Here is a 24758-nt window from a genome sequence, read left to right on the forward strand (position 1 = left end):
ATTTCTCCGTCATTTCTGCAGATCATTTAACATCAGTGTTCCTATTCTAGCTCGCCTTTTCACCACCAGCATGTCTACACACTGCAGCACATTAATGTTTTCATCCAGGATCAAACTCTCATGCATTAGACTGAGTGCCTCAAAGAGTTGCTGAGATGAATATTAGTATTAAAGGGTCATAGGCTCCTAAGTCCATATGGTTCAGTAATTACTAGGTGTATGCAGGAGAATCACTACGAAGGTCAACGATATTTCTAAAAACTTTTCATCTCATAAATGACATGACCTGGTGAGAGGGAGCACAGCCAAGAGAAGATCAGGCTGGTTTCATTACCAGTTCAACATCTTCATTTTTTTGGACCATGGGCTGCCACATCCAAGACCATGAGATCAGAAATAAGCAAGCCAGGTAATACTTTAAAGAGATCTGATTACACCTGGATTAATTAATACCCAAGTCAGAAGTCCAGCAAGGATTCAAATTAATTTTCTCCAAGGCAAATATTAATTCAGCTGTTGACCTGTGGGACCAAATTCCCTTCTGGCTTATATGAATAAAACACCAAAATCACTGGAGCTATCTCCATGTTCATCACTATGAAATATGTCTTTTGTATCTTAAAGATATATACCAGTGCAGCAGAAAATTGCTTAGAAGAAACTCATTCTAGGTTGATGATATTAAATTAAATAGTTTTTTTCCAGCCAGGATTTATTTTGCTTTGTTTGAGACATAAATCTTCCGGTCCAAAGAAAATGTGAGTACAGTTGTAGATGTACTAAATAATGGCCACATTAAAGCAATTCAGGGACAAAACTAGAATTAGATATGTCCAAAATATAGGAGGCCTCTGTGGGTGTCTGAGCTCATTATAAAGTCCTTTTGCATTCTTTCTCCTCTAATCCATTACAAAGAGGAGACAGTTTGCTGTCTTAATGAAGCTGAAAACAATAAATACACAATAAATAAAACTCACACCAGTGTGGCCTCTTCCATATTGAGCTTTGGTACTCAAAATACAGCAAAGGCATACAAGATATTTGTGAATAAAATCAGTGGCTTTCTTCGAAAAGGCTTGTAATGTGAGTAATAAGGAGAAGAAATCAGTTGGCTAACTGTAGTGCGGGCTTTAAGGTCTGACACTTTGGTTGAGAATTTCCAGCTCAGGCAGTCAGATGCTAAGGACTAAAGTGGCAAAAAGCACAATTAACTGGGCACATGCGCAGGCTGAACTTCACACTCGGGCAATACAACTCTGCAAAGAGCCTAACAAAAAGGAGAGATCGAAGCAAGGAGGGAGATGGTGGGAACTTCCATGATTAGAACCTCCAGGAACTGAAAGATCAAGTCCTGATGACTTGGTTAAGAGTCAGTACCTGAGAAGTCACAAATTTGGGGCCTTCCAGGCTTTGTGAAAGACTGGAATGAATTTTAATCTCTATGTGATTAAAGAGAAAAGGCTAGGACCGCCTCAAATCAGGCTGAGGCAGAGGTGATGAACAGGACAGAGGAGACTTGCAAGTGAATTGACCTTGACACTGCAGCCAACTATCTTTTTTGAGAAGAAAAACAGAAGACTAACTCAGAGGATCTGACCTCTATCTGGAGAGCAAAAAGCCAACCTAGATCTGCACAAAGGACAGAAACAAAAGCACATGTAGCACATGTGAACCTGAGTTGTGGTTACTCTAATTTTCCTGGTGGCACAATGCAATATCAACAATTTCTTTGCAGTTAATTAGAAAGATGATATATTTTCATTGAGTTTTAGAGCCACACCACACAAATAATATTTGGTACAGAAGAGCCAAGCTCTTTCACTCCTTTGATGCAGTACGATTTTCTAAAAGAGTTGACCCTCCTCAGACATCAAAAATAATTCATAACTGCAGGAAAAACTGAGCTTAGAAGAACATGAAGAGTACATGCATATTCACACTGGAGGGGCTGGACAAGCATCAGTCTATAATAATCACTGAAGCCTTTCGAGAAGACTGATGGGGAACCAGGGAGGTACAAGAAAGTGATCCAATGACAAACCCAATGCCTGCCTCGAAAATGGGGGTGGAGTGGGAGGAGCAGCTGGAAAGCTATAGCCCAGACACCTTAATTTCAATTCCCAGAACCATTCTGCAACAATCCAATAATTTGTGGGCGCTTGGAAGATAACACTGAAATGAGTCACTGTCACTAGGGATTTGTCAACAGCATATCATGTCAAAATAATCTAATTTCCTTCTTTGAGAGTGTAAGAGAGACAGGTCGTTGGGGAGAAACTGCTGATATCCTGCATCTTGGCCTGAGCCAGGTGTCAGATGCTCTTGCCGTGACATTGCCATAAGCCAGCCATAGAAGTGTGACCCGCTATGGTGGGAAAATGAGCACAGGGAGGTGTAAAACTCATCAGCCAGCCATGCTCACGGAGTCCTTGCCAGAGGTTTCTGGCCAGATCCGAAGGGTGTATTGCAGGAGCCCTGGGGTCTGGCTCTATCCAAGCCAGGTACTTGGACAAGGAAAAAGAGCTGGACAAAGACAGCATGGAGAACCATCAGGTGGGAAAGGGGTCTGCAGAATAATGCCTTGGCCTCACAATGGATCACAGCCAAAGAGGAATCAGCAGTGTCACGCTGCTGTGCATCAGTCTGCAATGGAGGAACAGGTCTACACTGCAATGCACCTCTCCTCTGCTCAGCAGCCAGAGGCAGAACGGGACATAGCTGTGCCCAGGTTGTCGTGGTTTAACCCCAGCCAGCAACTAAGCACCACGCAGCCGCTCGCTCACTCCCCCGTCCCACTGGGGGGAATAGGGGAAAAAAAGTAAAACTTGTGGGTTGAGATAAGAACAGTTTAATGGAAGAGAAAAGAAGAAACTAATAATGATAATACTAATAAAATGACAATAGTAATTACAAAAAGATTGGAATATGCAAGTGATGCACAATGCAATTGCTCACCACCTGCCAACTGATGCCCAGTTAGTCCTCGAGCAGCAATCACCCCATCCCCACTCCCCCCAGTTTATATACTGGACATGACATCACACGGTATGGAATACCACTTTGGCCAGTTTGGGTCAGCTGTCCTGGCTGTGTCCCCTCCCAACTTCTTTTTTCCCTCCAGCCTTCTTGCTGGCTGGGCAGGAGAAGCTGAAAAATCCTTGACTTTAGACTAAACATTACTTAGCAACAACTGAAAACATCAGTGCTATCAACATTCTTCTCATAACTAACTAAAAAATGTAGCACTATACCAGCCTCTAGGAAGACAATTAACTCTATCCCAGCTGAAACCAGGACACCAGGCTTGGAGACACACTTCAAGAAGATGGGGGCTAACCTCAGAGAGTATGGATGAAAATTGCAATAGTGATCACATCTAGACAACCTAGTGTGTAAGGGAAATCTGCAGGAAATGGGTCCACGTCATTTAGAGAAACCTGAAGGTTGACAAGACAACAGTCTAACTAGGTAAGGAGCAACCCAAAGAGGACAAACTGCTCTCCATCCCCACCGTGGGTTGGATGAAGAGTAAGGGGCTTAAACTGTACAGAGGTCTGAATGAGAAAGAGCTGTAGGGCAGGGACAGACAGAGAGCGTGGGGAGGCTGAAGAACATTAATAGTTTTGACTGATGCCTTTCAGAAGCCAGGTAGGGCTGTTTTAGGGCAGCTTCCACCGGTGCACCACAGCCACAACACTGGCAATTTCAGAAAGCCCTACATATGCACACATTGAGAAGAATATACTTTTTGTTAATATAGCTTTACAATTTCAACTCCCTCCAGCAGAGCAAGATGTTTGGTTTTCCGGGCTCAGAGTTACAAAGCTTAGTTTGAAAAGGATAATATAATAAAAACCCAACAGCCTCTCTTTTCATACCACCAAAGATTTAAATGGAGTAGATATGTAGAGACACCTATGTTTTCCCTCCATAGCTCTCAAAGTACAATCGCATGTGTTGAGGGTACCAAAGACAATATAGGGAAAACACATCTAATGAGATAATTCAAGAAGGAATAGGCTTCTTCACCGATGAAAGTGCTTGGCATGGTTTTATGTTGTAAGCCTAAACACATAGTAATTCCCCTTACAAAACAAGTTATAGAAGAAACTGCATCTGTTGGCCTTTCCAGTGCAAACCACGACCTCCAAGAGAAAAAATAGCCATCCCTCTTTGCAGAGGTCAGTCCCCTGTCACTTCATGCTAACGAAGAGTGGGCATCGCTTGTGCCCCTGCCCCTCCGTGTGCAAGGCAGTTCTGCCACAAACAAGAAAATGAGGATAGATACAGTCTATTACTTGTTACAGAGTAAAAAAGAGAAAGTGTACCAATAATAAATCTGAATGATAAAATAAATCTGAATAAGTGGCTACACCTTGAGGGAATTGGTTGATTAAAACAGGGATAAAAATGGCTTTATTGATAAGAATATGTATTAATGGGCATAGTAACTACAAAGAAGCCTGGAAAAGTGAGAAATATGTATCAGTTGTGAATCATTTGAATATATTTTCAAGGGCCTGGACTACCTAGAAATAACAATTCCTCGAAAAAAAAGAGATAGGATATGCCTCCTCTTTGTTTACTCTCCGAAATTTTTATTTACTGACCCAATAGTAAACGAAAGGTGTGAAATTTCCCTTTTATTACATGGAAAGCTTCTGAATATAAGAAGGAGAGCATGAGAAATCCTGTTACTAGGAATTTTCTAACATAAACTTTCCTCAAGAAAGCAACTCATGCAGCTTACTAACGCTGCCGCCAGCCCACAAAGACTGTCCGTGGCAGATGACTGTGGTCTGCACAGCAAGAAACTGGGGTCAGAGCAGCACACGGCATTGCTGCTGGGTACCAACAGGCCTGATTTCAATCTCTTTGCATCAGGCAGAATGATGCTCTCCAGAAGGGTGGTGGAGCTGGGCAGCAAGGCAAAGTGCAAGGAGCACAAGGTTAAATCCAGACCCTACCAAGCCACTGACACAGAAGATACACAACCTACGTGTCCAGTGCTCTTTGAAACCCTTCATCTGCTGATGCCGCTGGCAAGAGTCCCATCGTCTTCAGTAATTTAACTCATAATGTGGTTTCTTTGCTGGGAGGAGAAGAGTACAAGAGGATCTCGTGCAACATGGACAACACAGATTTTTCCAAAGCCTGATGGGAGCGACCCAAAGAAGGAGGGTCTCCAAAAAAGCATCACTTCCCCAGAGCAACAAAGGTCCTCCCAGCTTTCGCATCTCAGTGACTGCTGTAATGAGTTCGGCATCCTCTGGACTAGCTCCTTTAGAAAAACTTGATTACGTACCAGCACAACTGGGATCTAATTTCATTCCTGCTGTTGAGTGAAAGGAATGTGCCTGCTGACATCATTTTTTCCTCAGGTAAAATGATTTGCAAAACTTCATATTAACACAGTGGACAACATGTCTGTATAATACAAACAAAAATAAAATCTGCCATGAGGAAGCACAGAGAAAGTGGCAACCTTTCTCTAAATGTGTATATAGCCTTAAAAGACTCTATTTTATAAGACACTTATAAGTCACAAAGTCAAACATTCAAAAGTTAGACGGGAAGACAGTGATTTATAAAGCAAAATAAATAATCACGTAAACAAATACATGATGTTACACAGAAGCAGTCATGGACAAAATCAGTTGCGTGCCTATGCCAATCCAAATAACCTTAAACTTTTAATGCTTCACTTTGCAATCACAGATTTAGCTGAAATGTGTATTTCTTTCATTATGGGAGTAAGCCTCCTAATATGGGACAAAAAAAAGGAAATATGTTTACCTAGCATCTTATTCAGTTAAAATGGCCAATGGCAGAAAACACTAGCTGAATGGCCAACCTAATTATTCCAATTCACCTTTCCACAAGTTGGTTGGTTGTTGACTTTGTTACAAATTTGCTTTGGTGAAATCTCGCATTTGTGCCTGAACTTTGTGTAAGACTTTTTACAGCCAAAATAAGGACACTGCTGAAGAGCATCTTAAACTACTAAGAAAGTAGTAAAGGGGGCAAGAGGAGGTAAATAACTTAAAATGCCAAAGACAGGATAAAGGTGTTTGCTGATATTTGTAGTATTTTTTTTTTCTCCTAACTCATATTTTGTATTTTTTCCTGAAACATTCTTTCTCATTCTGCTGTGATTATTTCTAGGGATTTCACTGAATGCCACAAGCCCTAGCATAGAGTCTTATGTATTTCCCTCTAACTTTTTGGCTGTAAGTCTCTGTGTACATCTGCCCTTTGATTCCTATCTCTTAAATAGTTATTAATTGTGAAGCTTGCGTCTCTTATCATATCCCAACATAGTTTCTTTAAAACAGGACATGGCCTCATGCACAACACAAAGCCAGAAGAAAACCTTTGCTCTTGAAAATACCACATGTAGGAAATAAAGCTCCATGGACAGCCCACTGTCCTTCCCATTAGCTCTCAAAAGCCCATGGAAGCCTTTCCAAGAAACAACATTTTTGTTTTTTGGTTCCTTCCAGGAGGTGTTGCATATCTGGCAGCTACGCAAGCTGACACGCTAACGAATGTGGGTGCTACCAGCTTTTCCTCCCCTTGTGTTATCTCTGACAGGGTCCCTGTGTAAGAACAGCACCGTTAGGAGGAATTAATCGCTCGTTTGCAAGTCAAGGGACTAACGCTTGCCTTGCCAAGGTGGGAGCAGAGCGCTGCCCGATTAGGCAGGACCTAACCGTGCTGTACCTCCCCAGTACCTCCCTTCCCCACTACGCAATTAGGAAGAAAGCTCCAATGTCAGGGTGTCCTCCTAGAAATCATGAAACCAGTATCCCACAAACGAGGGCAGCGGGATCTGTCACAGCTCTGCAGGGCTTTAGCATGGCCACGAAGTGGGAGGGAGCATCACTCTCACCCTGGAAGCTCCTCACCCCGAAAAAGTCCCAAGCGTGACTCAGAGAGCAGAGGGATGTCCCTGGGTGTCCCAGACCTTCAGGGATACCAAACCTGCGTAAAGGCCAGGGATTTTATCTATCAGCACGTGCACTCTCCTCCATAGCTCCTCCATAGAGGGGAGACACACGTACGAGACCTTCCCGACCTTCAGAGGGTTACGTTTATACCGGCGGCCTCCTGCCCAGCTTGGCGGCATTTAGGATCAGAGCATCCACGTGCTCTTGGGGGGACAGTCTTCTCCTTGCACGGGCGTGGAACAACCCCAAACTCCACCACGTTTCAACCTACCTTTTATGTGCATTGAAGGTTTTTAATGGAACACAGGTGCTGTTTGCTTCATGCTGATCCTCCCTCTCTTGAGTTTCAAGGGGAGAGCTCAGCTTCACGGAGCTAACTTGAAACAGCTGGAAGTACCGATACGCCGGCGTCAGCAAAAAGCTACCATGGTTAAGAGAGAGCAAGTTTCTGTGAACAAACCTGACAGAAATACTGATGGATTAAAAAGTGCCGTTCTCCCAAGATTATCAATTTGACTACTCAGATCCTGGATGCCATCTCCAGGAGAAGTAGAGCATTCAAAGACAACCTATTCTGATTCTTCATATTTTAAATATAGATATGCAGCATTTACATCTACTCCCACTCCTCCTCTCGTTCTCACTTCTTAAAAAACCAAAAACCTTTTTGCCTAGAAGACTGTCTTTGGTCTTGCCCTCAGACACTGCTGTGAACTGCTCTGTGGTGTAAGACTATCTTCTACACAACCAATTGTCAAAAAGAAACCTCTATGAATAATTCAATTTTTTCCAATAACATCTGTGTTTATGCTGCAGGTTCTGGGGTACTCGCTGCTATGCTGTCTTTTGGAATTTCTAACAAGAAAAAGAAACCTCTCAGGAGGTTCTCTCAGCAACTATAGTTTTAATATTAAATAAGAAAAAATTCAAATGGTCTCATTCTCATTTACAATTTTCCATGTTACCAATGTTTGCATATTCATTACTTCTCCAGGTCACTAGACACACATTGCCTTTGACCTTGCTAATGTCAAAAAGCTCCTAGTATTTTGCTTTACTGATCAAGCCATCAGTTATTTCCATATATTTTTTCTCCCTTGCTCCGTTCAGATAAATTACATAGAAAGCCATAATCACTTATGCACTATGCTGAAATCATTCTCTATCAGCTATCACGGAGGATTTTACAGAAGATATTTTGACCATTGTTTTACATAAAAGCAGTAAGAGAGTTTTCTGGAAAATTTCTAGTCTAAGAACTAAGGAGCTGGGAACTCCACCCATAGGTTAAACGCAAGAACAGCAGTAAAAATATCTCAACCACCTAAATACATATTACCATAGGGCAGACCGAATCTTTAGGCTCAGGTAGGCAGCATGGATCTGTGCCATATGAGAGCAACCCTGGGAAAAACCTGCAACCCAGGGATGTGGAGTTCTTCCAACATAACACACCAGGATGGAGAAAGCAACTTCAGAAAGCAAACCAAAATGATAAAGGTAAATGGGAGCAACGTATATTCTGAAGTTTTGAAGTTGTTAAAGTCATTTATTAATTCCATTTCTCCAAAAAGACATGAAAAATGGCCCAGAAATATAAAAGTAGCAAGGCCCAGTTGTAGTCCTCTTTTAGCTTGCCCTCTCTCCCACCACAACCACCCTAAATCAAAACCAAATCCTATCTACAGAGAAGGAAGTCATTCAGAAAGTAATAAGCCCAACAGTCTGGGAATGTACTGGGTTATATAACACTTGTCCTGAATACTAATCAGCTTCTTCCACTCAAATCTTCAATCATAACATAAGGAAAAAAAAGAAGCATAACTGTGATGTAAATAATACAAATGTAAAACAGAAATACTGATTTCCTTTATCATTTTAACCTGCTTAAAAATAGCTTTCAATGATTATTTAAAAATAAAGACATTTTCCCCATTCAATTACTCTTCTCATCTATGGAGATTCCCTGACTACCCCCTTTTTAATACATTTTCACAGTTAAAATTTTATAAGGAGATTTGAAAATCTAGAATGTTTCGCTCTCTGGGAGTTTTACTTGCACTCCTGATCCCCACTCACGAAACAATACCATTAACGCGTCTGGCTCTGCCCAGCAATATGAATGAAGAACTTGTAGTGCAAAAATCTTCCTAAGTAATGAGCTGTTGTCATGGCCCCGGGAACCACAGGGCACATTTCTCTGGAGCTGAAACTCACTGTGAACATCTCCAAACCAGAGCAGTGATCCCGGTCCGCGTGCCCCTTCCTGCCCACCCCCACTCCCTGCAGGGCTTTGCCCACCCAGCTTCAAAAACTCCATCCGTGGGCTCAGAATCTGTAAGCCTCCTGGCAAATTACTGCAGGGATTAGCCACCCTACCTGTTAAAAAGTTTCTCATAATTACTTTCCTAAATCTCCAGGAGTTTTAAGCTCATTAATTCTAGTTCTATTTTGGATGGAGAACACTTCGTTCCTTTCTTTTGCAACAACCTTTTATTTCATTATTAATATAATATATAATATTTACATATAAATATTTCAGCAGGCACATATTTAGACAGTCACAGACTAGATATGGCAATTTTTCTGAGCTGCCAAATTGCCTGTCTAAAGGATAAAAGGTTATTTTTTCCCATCCTCAGCTGCAAATAACATCTACAATCAAAGCAAAGTGGACCCAGTTCTGAACTCTCCTGCCGATGTAAAATCCGAACAACTAATTTATGCCCCACTGATACACTCCAGATTTGCAATGATGCACCTGAGATCATAATTCAGCCTCATATTTCTTACTAATTAGCTCTGTTCCATTTCAGATATAATCCCTGAAGAACGTTCCCCTTCAGCGTGATTTCATTAGTTGTTTAGAATTTATTACTGACTAGGAATGACATACATAAACTGGAACTCAAACTGAAAGGAAAATTCAGAGCATCACAATGTGGCCAACTGCTCTGCCAACCAGGTTACCATGAAATATCTTTGATATTTTAAGAGGCTTTACAAGTACTTGGAGACCAATGCATTTGGAAAACAGTTTATATTATAAACAATATTTTATGTAGCACCAAAGTAAAACTGGAGCATATAAAACGCAAGCCCAACAGGCAGCAATGTCCACTGTGAAAAATGATTCTATCCTTCCTGCTATCATCACTTGATAAGGTACACGATGTAAACATTTGATTATATTGTACCTGATGGCATTTTTATTTCCCGAGCATTCTCTTCCAGCAATAAAAGTGGTGCATTTAAATTATTACTGGATTGCATCCTGTCTGCCAAGTGCAGGCTTTTTTTTTTTTTTTTTTAACTTTTATTTATTCAAATTTGCACACAAGAAAATGGTCGGCGCTGCGAGCAGGTGCAGAGCTCCGAGCGTTGTCACCGCACTTAATTCCCACTTTCCACTCGCCTGTCTTAGTGCCCTTCTGAAACTGAACTGGGACAAGCCGCCTTTAGGAGCGCACGTCTGGAACAGCCCTCCCTTTTCCGATGCCACCCCCTCGACTCAGAGCAAGGAGCCCATGTGCTGGAGACCTTCCTGGGCTCACGGCAGGAAGGTTCAGGGCCGGTGGGGCTTCTGATGGGTCCCCCAAGGGCAGGCACAGGCTGGGGCTCCATCTGGACCAGCATCTTTCATGTTCGAGCATCAGCTTTGGGGGGAACGACCAGCACGTCTCGCAGCACCGAAACAACACCGACAGTGCCCTTGCACGAGCGCGTTAAGTCACCGTGAGCCAGCACAGGTCTCTAAACAGCCACACACGTGCCTCCTCTGCCCACTCGCCATCCCTTTCCCACTCGCAGGCACACGGCAAACCCCACTTGGGAGACGAACTAGTTAAATGCTGGCACCGCCGCTTTGCGAGGCTGATTTTGCGCGGTGAGCCCAGGCCTCCCAGTAAACTGCTCGTGTCATTTAAACCTGCTGAAGGGATCCTCCCGGACCTAGCAAATGGCCTTCCCCATGCAAAAAGCTCTCCAAAATGCAGAAGGAAGACACAGAAGGATCAATGCCGTTCTCTGAAGGGCTCATATATCGACCATACTATAGCTGACAGCACGTTCAAAAGAGCCGAGTCGTGGGTAAGAAACAGCCCAGGCTCTGCTGACGACTTACCTACGATGAGAGACCTCCCCCAGATCTGTCCCTAGGATCACAACTAGCTTCATCCTTCTTTTATTCTACGGGGAAAGGCAAGGAAGAGCGAGAAATGAACTCATGCACTTCACAGAGTAGCCTTTTACTCCTGTTCTTCCCCCAGAGGTCTTCTCCGATCTCCCACGGGAGGTGGACACTACAGTAACAGCAGCGACCAAATCCCACCGAAGGTGTTTAGCTTTTCTTGCTGCTGGTGCCGTACTTCCATGATCCTAATTAATCTCTCAGAGAAAAGCTAGCAGCGCTCACAAAATCTGCCAAACAATAAAGATCAAAGTCAGTAAAGCCCGTAGCTTGTGATGAGTGCCAACGCACCTAAGAGAAAACACCACAGGATAACAATAGCAATAAGCAAAGGATACGAGATTTATTGATCAAATCAGATATTGCGTGTCTTTCATTACTACAGCATCCTCAGAATCTCATCTCCAAAACCTCTAGGGTAGGAACTGTTATCTCTATTTTGCAGATAGGGAACTGGGACAAAGAAAAACCATCCCAGACACTTTCCTTAGGACAGGCTCTGCTGCTTTCTGAGGATGTTTCGCTCTCCATAGCCACTCAGGGAGCACAGGTACCTAACATTCAGATGGTTAAAATTTTCAGTTTAATTCCTTTCTAAAGCCTACTCAATTACACCTGAAAACAAGTCTCTTCTTTGCTGTATTTTACTGTTGAGCAATCACTTCAGGACGTGACAAGGATGGCATGATGCGAAGTGTACCGAAAAGCACACCGACCACGTCTTGTCCAGCAGACCTGGGCTAGGAGAGGTGAGTCTTCCTTTACTTTTGGTTTCCCATCATGCATTTTCATCTTCCTATTAGAATTTTTAAAATTCGATGGTAAGGGTGAAAAAACAAAAATCTTAAACCACAACTTGAGGCCAAACTGTGACAAAGCACAGAAAACAGCCATTTTCCCAGAGAACTCACAGTCCAGGATCCTGGCATCCCTGAGCATGGGGTTAAGGGGATGGCAGAGGAAAAGAGGCGCGAGAAAAAGAAAAACTCTGTTAAAACTGGTCAGATGAACTGACAATAGGTCAGATTAAAAAAATGCCTTTATCGTTGAATTTATCTTTAATTTTTCTTTAGTTTGAACCAACAGATATGACCTAGGGCAGTAGTTCCACTGAAAGATTTGCCCTGTGGAACAAAATAGACTAATATGCCACTTTGGTGAGACAGAAAGTCCTACTCTCACGAGTAGAAACTCTTCTGACACCCCAGAGAATGTAAATGTACCCAGCTACCAACATCCACGAACATATCTGCTTACACACCCATGTACCATATACAAAGTCAAATCAATGAGTTATTATATAAAAGTGTTTCATTAAATATCTTTCCCTGTTTATAACTGATATAAGCATCTAAAATAAATATTACAAAATTACTGAAAAGAACTGATTTTTATGACAATTGAATACATGCTGTGCTAGTTATGGAAATGATGCTGAAGTTGATATGAACACACGTACTTTCCTCCCACAAGAAAAATAATCAAAGCATTATATATCTGCTTTGTCCATTCATCTCCAAATTGTCACTTGCTAGGATCTGAATAAAGTGAGTAGAAATCTAAACAAAAGCAGATTAAAGAAAAAATCTCCTGTAAATACCTGTTATACTCCTGCTTATAATAACCATTTTCAAGTTGTGTCTCTCACGCAGCACTAAATACATAAAACCAGAGCTTTTTTCCCACCAGTAAAATGTTGTAAAATAATAGCAATCCCAGCAATGCGTCCACCAGCCTTTGGAAGTCAGTGGGAGTCATCCCACTGGGTCCACCAGGGACTGGCCCAGGTCCTGAAGAAGTGCAGCTGGTGGGAAATCCTCATCCATATCCTGGGAAACATTCCCTAAGACCCAGACTCAACCATCCCTTTCTCTAACAAATAACAGCATCTGCTTAAAAGCTTTAAAATGGAGACCAGAATAAATGATGCCGAGCCCACTGGATAAATAGAAGAGTTTCTAAGACTGCGACAGACTTGAAATAAAGTCTTCCAGGGCAAAATGTGGGACACATCACAGCTGTTATACTGAGCCATGTCAAGAGTGCTTCTGAATACTTGTTCTTCCAGCATCCCCCAGTGAAGTGAGCTTCTGAGGATTAAAAAAAAAAAAAAAAAAAAAAAGGCGAGCAAAGCTGAAAATTACTTTTATTACCAGAAAACACATGAAACAGAGCTCCTTCTGGGCTCATAATAAGCCCGAGGAATGAGAAGAGAATGTCTTGGCACTGGGGATGGACAGCCAGCTTGCCCTGGCCATTACTTTGTGGGTTTTCTATTTGTAACACAGCTGAGTGGATTTACCTCTAGAGCCTTCCCACTGAAGGTCTTGCTTTAACAGGAACACCCTCCACACGTGTATTTGTACATGAACTGAATTACTTGAAGAAGCTTCCATCATCCACGTGTCCATTATCCACACATCATTGCAACCAACCCAAACCAGGATGTTATAATAACCATGCTGGAGTCTGTACGGACACATGGAAAAGATGATGGGCACCGACAAAAAGAGAATATAAACTAAATGGCTAAGATGGAGGATCCAAGTGGCCAGAAAACAAAATCTTTTTCTAGTTCCCACAGCAAATCACTGACAGAGAAGAGGAAAGAAGCCACTTTCCCTCCTCCTTGTTCATGAGGACCATTGCTCCCCTGTTTGTATAGTGGTTCTTGTTGCAGATTCACAGGGCAGTCTGCAAATCAGCTCTTACTGAGTTTATTATTCATGTTTCCTCTCCGCCGTTCAAGATCATCAAGGCCTGCAACACCACACAGGCCAATCTTTACTCCAAGCTGTGCAAAACTCTTGCACGTTATCACCTTTCTCACCCATCACTGTTGCTCTCTGAGGAACTAGTCTTAGTCAACCATTTCTATGAGCCGCGTTGCTGCTGTCCTCCTGAGCTGTCCCAACCCTGCGTCCCAAGAGCAACAGGCTGGGGAGTACGCCAGCAAGTTACCACAACCCTGTTTTTCTCTAATTTATAACCATACTGAGCAATCTTGTGCTTTTAACGTTTGCAATGGATAGCAAAGGTATGTCCCAGCAAAGCTGTGGTAGCCAAAATATACCACACCCAGCCTCTGTGCGCACACCTGATAAACTGCAGCAACTGAAAATCCCTGCAATGGTTTTGTGCTGCCGCTCTCTGCATTTTCCCCATCATCAACCCCTCCTCTCTCGCACTGTTCATGCCGCGAGGGCCCCGGACACGGTACCACCAGCTCTATCAGCCCTGACAACGACCGGTGCCCTGGTGACATGTCCATTTACAGGATGGACTTGGGGCCCCATCCACGTATCCTACATTCTGCCTTTCTGTGTCTTTCATCTTCTACCCTTTCGTGACATTTACCTTCTGTAAATCACCTTTTCTGTGCAGCTAAAATTAAACACCTATAATGATGACGGCTTGTTACAGGAGATGTGAAAGAGAAGCCGTGTGTCATCAGGAGTAGTCCTAGTGATGATAACCACAAAAGCTATTATCAGAATAACCACGATCCTAGTAATAATGACATGAGTAAAAGTTCTTGTGCCAGCGAGGGCTCCCCAGTGCCACCACAGCTCTGAATTAAGGCAGCTCGTGCAGACTGGTCCAGCCCATTCAGTCCTACAGGAGCCAGTCTTCCCTAAAATGATCCATCTGCTTTAAAAGCGCCATCGGTAGGAGACTAATCCCCCCATGGTCCTTTTATGTTCTCTAGGGACAGACAGACCTCTCTGGAGGATGATCTAAGATCCAAGTCATTTTCTGCAGTCTCTAGAGAGGGAGCCAAAGACCCCTCTGCTTCCAAATTGAGATACATCAGTGCAGGTGGGATGAAGGCAGTCCTAATGCAGATGGACCCACAACCAGAAGCCCAAGCGAGAAGGCTCCAGCTTGCCCGCAGGCTTGACTCTCAGGAGGCTCTTGGTGTCATTAATCCACGTGACTGCTGGCTGGGACAGAAGCATGCTTTGATAAAAAGCTGTGTCGGCACACCAGTAAATAGCTCTGATGAAAGTGCTGTAGATACCACAACATGTAATCAAGTGCATAAATAATTTGTTATACAACAGACCTTGGAAAAAACAAATCAGTTGATTATTAGTAATAACTATGTATATTGCAGCATCTCATCCCTGGAGGCCCCAAAGGAGGTCATTTGTGCTGAGCACGGAACACTGCTAAAAAGCAAATCTGCCATAATATTTGGGCATCTGAAACTGGAATAAATGAGGGCTGCACAAGTCACTTTATAAAAAAGTGAAAATAAGTACCAACAATACAACAAACACATGAAAGTCATTTAGTGAACATCTTTATCAGATACACAGCAACAAAGAATGGCTCAATATTCCCCATAAACCATATCAAAGCAGACTTTTCATTTTCCAATAATAAACACTGAGCATTTCCAAAATAATTGATTTCCCCTTATGTTTTCCTTCTCATTCCTGATGCTGCTGGTTCACATTCAGAGTCAGATCTGCATGCAGATCTGCATGCAGATCAGCTAAGATGGAACAGCTCTTTCTCTCATTTTTTTCTTCTTGTTTTACACAGTATCAGCAAATGAGATCAGTATCAGATCTGCATTTATAGAAATATGTCCTCCTATCTCATGTGCTTGTTCCCATGTCAAGAAATTTAAAGCTAGGCATTGGGAAAATCATGATTGCCTCATGCTTTTTTTTTTTACTATAAATGGGACTCCTATGTCATTTTTACTTCTATATTTACATTAAAATAATGGATTCAGGGAAATACAGAGCCAAACAACACAGCATCAAAAACGTAACAACCATAAGACTCTTGCTGCTGTGTATTTAGGGGAGAAATAAATCAACTTCTTTTTCTCAGCAAAACCACACGGAAAGAAAATAAGGGTCTACTTACACTGTACAATGAGCTGTACCAAAGCTTCTCTGGGTTTCACATTAAACCCGTTGTATTGGCTGGTCTGGCACCTGTAGGTTCCCGTCATCTCCCTGGACACGTTCACTATCCTCAGGATCCCATCGTAGCTCTCCGTCTGCATCGCCCCGTCCGGCATCGCGACCTCCTTGTCTGCTCGGGACCAGAGAATGATAGGCTTGGGCTTCCCTGTCACCTGGCACTGCAGCTCAATCGTGTCCCCTTCCCGGGTGACCAGGGGTGACTTTTCTTGAGGAACAGTCAAATTGGGTGGGACTTCAAAAGAGAAAAAGAGATGGTTCAACCGTTAGCATTACAGAGACATCAGGTGGCTTTCTTGCTTGTTACAGTCGTCATTGTACATCAAGAAAGAATTTATAAACAGACAGCAACGCATATTGACTACATATATTGGAAGACTGTGCAATGATACTGTATTTATGAGACAAGGTCCTCAGCTGCTTGAAGTGGTTAAACCAAGATTTAACAGCCCCAGCTATGACACTTGCCTCCCTGTGTGTCTCTGACATGCCAATATGCCGTACCAGCGTACATCAGCGCATTTGGACCACCGGTCACAGCTAGCACTTTATCACTGCAAGTTATGGCTTTCCTTTTTATGAGTATTTGGCACTAAGAACCTTTCTTTATAACAGACTGGCTGCTGATTTTATCCAGCTCTTAATGGCCACGCAATGAGGACGAATCATGCCAATTCAGAAATCAGCTCAGAATTCAACACCTGAAACCAAAAGGCAGTTGGCATCTTTCTACCACAGGAGGTTTATCAAAGTGGTACTTTTTTCACAGAGATTTGCATTACCAAATCTGGAAGGAATAAGTGAGCAACTGTTTCCAGCAGGAGTTAGACAACCCCTCGGAGCAGGAATCCCTGGCACCTCTGCACAGCGAGCGGCGATGCCCAAGGACCCATCCTTCCTCCTCTCCGCAGTCTTGCAAGAGCAGGACTTCCTAACTGCCCCCAGCACCTCTCCAAATTATCAGTCACGGCTCTGAATCACCAGTCCTCGGCAGGGAGGAGATGATCTCGCTTGCCACAGGAGGGATGCCGCTGTGCGAGGCGCTCGATCAGGACAGAAATGGCACGGCACCCCGGCAAAGGCCTCGGTGTTTGCGTGACGGGCATCCCAGTGAGCTTCCACCATCGGTCCCATCAGAGGCGGCCCCTCTGCCTCAGTCATTTTGGTGACAGCATTTAATAATTACAAAGCACCGCAAGCTCCGCTGACGTGACGAGAATGGTTTTGCCATGTCCAATTATCGTTCCCATCTCGTCATACCTATATTGGGTTTATAGCCAATTTCTTACTCCTCTCTTAGCGCAACACAAATGAAAGCGCCGTCTCCGAAGCTGCCTCTGATCTCCAGATCACACATGGTGCCTTCGGCACCGTGGCCCCTTGCTTAGCGGGAGGGCGCGGGCTGCCGTGTGGCGGGTGAAGATATGGAAAAACCTGATTTAATCACTGCCCACCCTCTCTTTCCTTTCGTGCCTTCTGAAAACTGGGCTGCCTTTATGGGTCTTCTGTTCTGAATCACATAGAGAGATGCTTTCTGTTTTAAAACAGCCCTTCCTAGGAGCATTACCTCTCCACGCTGTCCTGCCCTCAACTGCTTTGCTTCAATGCCAGGACTGACAAAATACAGCCTGCACCATAACTCCTGTCCGCAGTAAAAAATAATCAAAGGCTATTTTCAGGCCCCCAGAGACAGAAACAACAGACTTGTACCAGTGAGAAACAGTTCCAGTTTTCCCCTGGGATCTACCCTGTGTCTACAGACCTCATAAGCCTGCTAGGAATCAGAGCTTAAGTCAGGGACTTTCATAGGTACCAAACGCTGTTTTCAGCTGTTTTGAAGGCTTTAATAGCTCCTTCTGAATCTGGTGGGACATGCAAAAGTGGAAATAACTTTCTCCACAGAAGAGTAAAGGAAAAATTATTTTATACTTCAAAAAAAGAAGAAGGAAAAGAAAAAAGAAAAAAAAAGTAAAAGAGAAAGACTACTTAATAAAACATTCCCAACATTAATAAAACATTCTTATTTTTCAGTTATGCCCGTGTGTGCCATAGCAGGTTATGACCACAGGCCGGTGTCCCAGAGACCTGGATCACTTGGAGGGAGCCCAGAGGAGAACCACCCCATGAAGATGCCCAAAGCCCCTGAAAAGGAAGGGCTGCAGGACATGACGGTCCACCCCAGCGAAGGGAGAGTGGTACAAAGCCACGGAAGCAGTCTTGTCAGAGCTCTACCAGAGAAAAAAGGGTGCTGAAGGTGGCGAGGGATGAGACAGAAGGAGCACGGGTGCTGCTCTGGGCTTCTCCAACCTCTTCTGACTGCGTTTCTCCATCAATGTGTGCCCTTGCCTCTCCCTCATTTCTACAGCCCACACTCCTGCTGTGCAGTACACGGTACTTGTGCTGGACCTGCACCAGCCAGGTGCTTGTGGTGGGACTCCTCCGCCTTCTCTCTGAAAGCCAGCACATCAGATAGATACCAAATGGCCACTTTCTAAAGCAGTGCTCTATGAAAACACAGACTAAACTGGGAAAAGGGTATTGTTCCAAGAAGGAAAATACAGTTAAAAGAGAAAGGTTTGGAAGCACGCTGTGTGCTGCCTGCCTGCAGGAAGGAGCCTCCTTCTGAACATTTTTTTCCAGCTCACCTGGCTTGTGGTTTCTCAGCTTAGATCAAATAATACACAGCTCTGTCTGGACCAGTAAAAAAAATGTACTTTTTCCCTTCCCCCCTGGGCAGTGGATCTGTTCCCTGCTGTGAACGTGCTTAGATCAAAGCATGTCCCCATTGGTACGGATGCTGCAGGCTCCCTCGTAGCTGTCCTCACCCTCCCTGCCCCTGCGGCATCTCCAGCTGCCCTGGGGAAGCACAACCTTCTCCCGTCTCAGGGATTCACTGACCGTGAGAACCGTGAGGCCAAGACTGTGGGGTCACAGCCCTCAAACAAAATATCTGCTATCTGCTATGTACCAGCCTACAGCACTATCTACAGTTCTGCTTGCAAGCCCATGGTCCAGATGGGTCCAGGACTTGAGTTTTCCCTTTAGTAGTTGTCCATGTAGACCTATTTCTGGACATATTGTGCTGGCAGCCTGTTCCAGACTCCATCCTTTTCAGACTGCCATCAGAGCAACAGGTCTGGACTATAAAAATCACACCGTCTTAGTCTCAGAAATCACCCACTTTCTGGCTGGAGAAAGGGCTGTAACTTCTCATCTCAAGCACGGAGCCAGGAGCAAGACTTGCCTTCGGCACAGCAAGCGGTCCTGTGCAAATGCTGCCTGTGAAGGCAACGCATGACAGAAGAGAGACAAAAAATGAGAGAGAAGGCAGCAAAGCCAGCTTCATGGGTGGAGGCTGACCCAACGCTGCACTTGAAACAGGGCTGGGATACAAATAAATTGAAGAGCTGCTCCCCAGATATCCACAATGTTCCTCCGGTTTAAGTAACTCCTTCACTAAGCTCATCACGGGAGGAGTAAACAGACAAATTTAGTGCATCCAAGATGCGGACCTAGAGAGGAACAGGGACAGAGATGTAGGGTGCAGCTGGGGATTTACGAAGACTTGCTTCCCATGCAGCTGCACTGTGGGGATGCAGGAGGGCACCAGCCCTGAGCTCCAGCTGTGGGAGCCTGCCAGCTGCAAGAAACAGCATCTCAGACCAAGAGGCAGGGGTAATTCAGAAATTTGGACACAGAGCAAGCTATGAATCATATAAGGAAGAAACCAGGAAAGAATACGCCCTGCTTATCATGGTCACATACAGCTTCTGGAGGCTTTTGAGAGGAAGGAGAGTGAATGGCACAGGACACACATTTTTGAGGGGAAAAAAAAAAGATGCATGCCAAAAAGGTCCTGTGCAACTGTGAGCAAGTAATTTACCCTCTCTTTAACTCGGTTTTATTTCTGAAGAATAGAGATAACTGTACTGCAAAAAACTGCACACTGCCAAGATAAGGACCATAGACTATGAGGTCTGCAGGCAGGCTGATAAGATAGGCTGCATCAGTACCCCAGATGGAGAGATACCTTAAAATACCCTGACTCATCTTCTCCTGTGCCATTTTGCAGCATAAACAGTATCTGTCACATTGTAAGCCAGTTAATATATTATTATGGTTTACTGTATTTATTAATGTTCTTGTTACTGGAAACAGAGAAGGAGAGGGGAGGGACAAGACCATCTATTAAAACACAACATTTCATGGGCAATACCATAAATAAGAAGCCTGGCTGCAGCTTTCATGTATCACATTTGACTGATAGTGCCAAAGACTGTGAGCTCCCATGAAGTATTTCTCTGCCCCCACCACAGCGGTTATGGCTAAGGGTCCCCCTTAACTCAGATGCTGATTCTCTACTGTCTAATTAGGAAGGAGGACAACACTGAACCTTTGCCTAGAGAGGAGTTTTGCTAGGGTTTCCCTTTTTATACTCACCTATTTATTTTTACAAACTTGCAGGTACTTAATTATCTCCGAGATGTCTATTCCGCTGTCAAATTTGGCTTAAATTAGCTACAGGGTCAAAAAATATCAGGGGGTGTGGGGGATTGTGACACACCAACTGACAGGCACTGGCAGCCTGATCATGTGTGACTTGTTTTCATAAGCAATAAGGCTAAAAAAAGCCACAAAAGATACTCAAATCAATGCAATGCCCACAGAGAAATCAGGAAGATGGCGGCAGGGGGAGGAGAGCTAGAGAACTGAGGAGAAAATAATCATTCAAAGTTTTTCTTCCCTTACTACAACCCAAGACACAGGGAAGCCCCAGGACCAGGGAGCAGGCGGCTGAGCCTGCTGTGGAGGAGGGCCTGGCAAGTCTGCGTGAGCAAGGGTATAGAAACATAGAAACATAAAATCATTTAGGTTGGAAAAGACCCTTAAGATCATCAAGTCCAACCTAACACTGCCAAGTCCACCACTAAACCATGTCCCTAAGTGCCATGTCTACCCATCTTTTAAATACCTCCAGGGATGGCGACTCAACCACTTCCCTGGGCAGCCTGTTCCGATGCCTGACAACCCTTTGGGTGAAGAAATTTTTCCTAATATCCAATCTAAACCTCCCCTAGCACAACTTGAGGCTGTTTCCTCTCATCCCATCACTTGTTACTAGAAGCAAGAATGCCTGAGCAAGGGTGCGCAGACAAAGGTGAAGGAGCAAAGGTGCGTGAACAAGGGTGCACGACCAAAGATGCAAGGGTGTGCGAGCAAACGTGCACGAACATCGGCGTGCTAGCAAAGGTGCTGCCAGTGGGGCGAGCAGAGAGGGGTGCCAGCCAAGCGAGCAGGGTATTGCCAGCTGTGTCGGGGTGCTGCTGGCCATGTTGGGGTGCTGCCGGCCGTGTTGGGGTGCTGCCAGCTGTGCCAGCCTCCCTCTCCTGGCAGGTGCTGCTGTGGCACAAGCCAAGAGTCTCGGAGGGGCTCAGCCCTCCCCGCTGAGGCATCGGCATGTCTCCTGCAGCACCAGCTACAGAGCCTGCTGCAAATAAAGGTCAACTCTGTTCCTGCTTGTGCTGAATAATAAATTAGCTAAACTCTATATTTGAAACAACAAACATTACCTTATTCATGCAGCAAGTGGCTTAAACCAGAAGTTAATACTCTTAGCAGTTAAATCTGTTTCCTAAAGTAGAGGGTTATCACTTGAAAAACAAAAGCGTTAGTAACACTAGAGTAGCACCTACTTTAAAACCACATAGTATTATCCTTTGAAATTGGTAGAGGCACACGCATAAAAGGGCTACTGTTGATATACGTCCACTCCTGGCTCTTAAATAAAATAGTCTGAGACAACCTTTGCCACTGAAAGTCACTGACTCACCAGAAGGTCAGATGGCAGAAGGTATCACTGTATTCTTGTCCTCTTTTTTTTTTTTTTTTTTTTTTTTTTTTTTTTTGTGTGTTAAACTGCTCCCTAGGCAGATGTGTCTGTTACTGGCAATAGAAAACCAGACTAGACCCTTCCATCTGATCTCCTGTGATAGTTCTACTGTAATTCCATAGGATCCTTGATCCAGCACAGTCACTGTGTCTATAGGAGAATTGGGACAAGACCAAAGTAGCTATTTCAAAGAAAAAGCCAAAATGCATGAGCCTAATACGTTTATTCACTGCATAGACAGTCAGGTAGACAAAACCTAGTTCTAGTCTACCCTAGATCTTTGAAGTCCTGATGGGTCAAGTCACCGTCCCTGTTTTGAACCTCCAGATAGCTTAATTAATTGCCAAAGAGGCAATGGCAGAGGCAAGAATCTGCTTACACAGAAATCGTTCAAAGGGGCAGAAGACGACCAGCGTAAGGAGGACAAGGAGCCCTAGAAGTGGGGACCCCATGGCAGGCTTGGGAGGGACCAGCGTGACTCCTGAGCTCTTTACTGGGGATTACAGGTGGCACAGGTGAAGTAGGGGTATTATCACTTCTGTATTTCCTCAGGTGCCTTAAACAGGCAGAAAGGCAAGCCATAGCCCTGAAGCAATGACTGCCAAGCCTAGCAGTGATGGGGAGTCTGTGGGCTGGGAGGAGCTGTGGGCTAGTGTGATCAGGCTGCTTAAAACGGACTAATGGTAATAACTAGTAATTATAGGATAAAGCAGAGCAAAGGAGTATTTGAGCTGAATATCAAGAAATAATCCGCACTGGAGATTACTCAGAGATAATCTCCCAAAAGAAGTGTTGGTAGTCACACTCTTCAAGTAATTTAAAACCAGCCTGGATAAGGAATATTGAAGAATCTGCACTGTACTGGCTAGGAGATAGAGGTGAAATTATTTGCGTATCCTCCTTCTCTAATATTTATGAATTTGAAGGTCTGAATCTCTAGTATTAATCATCCTCTGCCAGAGACATGCATTTCGATCCCTGTTCATGATTCATACTCCTTATGTGACAGAGGGGTTTTTTTAAGACAGGGCAGACTGAGCTTTGGCATAGGAAGCTGAGCTGGTACACAAAACGTATTTGAACAAGATCATTTAGCCTTTGAAGGGCAGCAAGCGATAATTATTCAGGTTCTGTAGACATTTCTGTAAACAGAGACTAAAACTGCTCAGCATACCCTAAATGTGCATTTCTTTTAGAAAAAGTCTTGGGGAATATGGGGGAGCATATGCTGAAAGGGTCTCCAGAGGTGAGAGAAGAGCCCTGGGGGAGACTGCTGATCCAGCCAAATGATTGGAAAAGCAGCTGAAGTCAAGAGAATTTACTTTAACCTTTCATCACCATGAAAGAAGAACTATCTAGTTACTCATGTGGAAGGTAAATCGAGCGACCTGTAAGGAAATCATGTCTTGATTTCATGGTCGCTTTCTGTTCTCGTTGCTCTGGTTGTCTGTGTGCTGTCCTGCCCGTACACAAAGAAGAGAAAGCACCGCAGCCCATGTTTTCTTGGGCAGAAGCCACTTCTAATTGCGAGTGAACACATGAATATCAACCACAGATTTCATGGCGGGGGCTTGTATAAGAGATCCACTTAAACAGCAAAATAATTCCAGAATCAGTTCTTATACCTCAACATACTTTTAATACCTTAAAACACCACCTTATTCTGCAGTAGACTCTGAAGAGGCACATTTTCAACCGAGAACATACACAGCCAGTGGCAAATTAGCCAAATTAGCTTTCAGTGATCTCGCAGGAGTCATGCTGAGGAGCTCCATGAGCCATATGCAGTGTGAGATGATGAGCCAACTCCACAGCCCTCCAGAGAAGAATAAAGAGACTCTGCAATATGTGGCCGCTAAAGTGGGTGTCTGCTCCCAGAAACCCAGCTGAAGTCAATCCGCGGTGGATGAGCACATCCCAGAGAAATCAGACTTCCTGGGGGGAACCAGGTGCTGGGGAGGGAAGGGGTTGCAGAGCAGGAGATCGCCCGTCCTTGCCCCCATCCTCGCAGGAGCAGGCAGCCAAGCAGCTTGGCCAGCCGTGCTGCAAGCTGTGTGATGGGAAGGGACGGCGGCTCCCAGGGATAGAATTAAAAAGAAAAATCTCTGTACATTAAGTACTAAAATAGAACTATAAAAGAAAAGCTTTTTAACAAAATCCAGCATTTATCTGTCCCTTCTGTTCACCTATTCCTTTCAAAGATAAACTCCAAAGATAATGGCTTACAAAAATAATCAATTTACTGCAATAATGAAACGTCTGTCTAATTTCTGGTATGTCTCAGGGTTGCCTGTGAATGATCACTCTGGACAGTGCTTAAGGTTTACAAATATCTTAATTGGACCACTAATTATCTCACAAAAAGCATTTTTTCATTATGCGAAGAGGCAGTACTGTGATTTTAATAAACATTTAGAACTAAAATGAAGGTCTCTTTTATGTGTCATCAAAGGAGGAACAAGATGACCAGAGGACACATACTCTACAAACAGATCAAGGCCACATGTCCTAACACATCAGCCTGGATGTTTAATTAATTCATTATTTAATAGATAGCTGATTAACTTAACAGGGAAGCCCTCTCACCATACTGCAGGGAGCAGACACAACCTCATATATACTAGTTCTTCAAGAATTTCTCTCCTTGTCTCTGGCAGCACTTAAGTAAAACCAAATCTATCTGTCGATACGACTAGCTGCAGAGGTGGAACAGCACACCTGGAGGCCACCAGCCTGCCCTGTGCTCATGCCCAAAGTCCACGACCCACTTCGGGCTGTGCCTCCCC

At 44.0% G+C, this 24758-nt stretch overlaps 1 protein-coding gene across 1 annotated transcript in view; it reads right to left on the minus strand.

Moving 5' to 3' along the window:
• MDGA2 (MAM domain containing glycosylphosphatidylinositol anchor 2) overlaps positions 1-24758 on the minus strand; it is a 382446-nt gene that overhangs the window by 108673 nt on the left and 249015 nt on the right. Inside the window, exon 8 of the mRNA XM_075029427.1 lies at positions 16024-16317. Within this exon, the coding sequence (XP_074885528.1) occupies positions 16024-16317 (294 nt within the window). The remainder of the gene's footprint in view (positions 1-16023; positions 16318-24758) is intronic.

The sequence above is a fragment of the Buteo buteo genome, chromosome 6 (assembly GCF_964188355.1).
Source record: "Buteo buteo chromosome 6, bButBut1.hap1.1, whole genome shotgun sequence".
Lineage (NCBI taxonomy): Eukaryota > Metazoa > Chordata > Aves > Accipitriformes > Accipitridae > Buteo > Buteo buteo.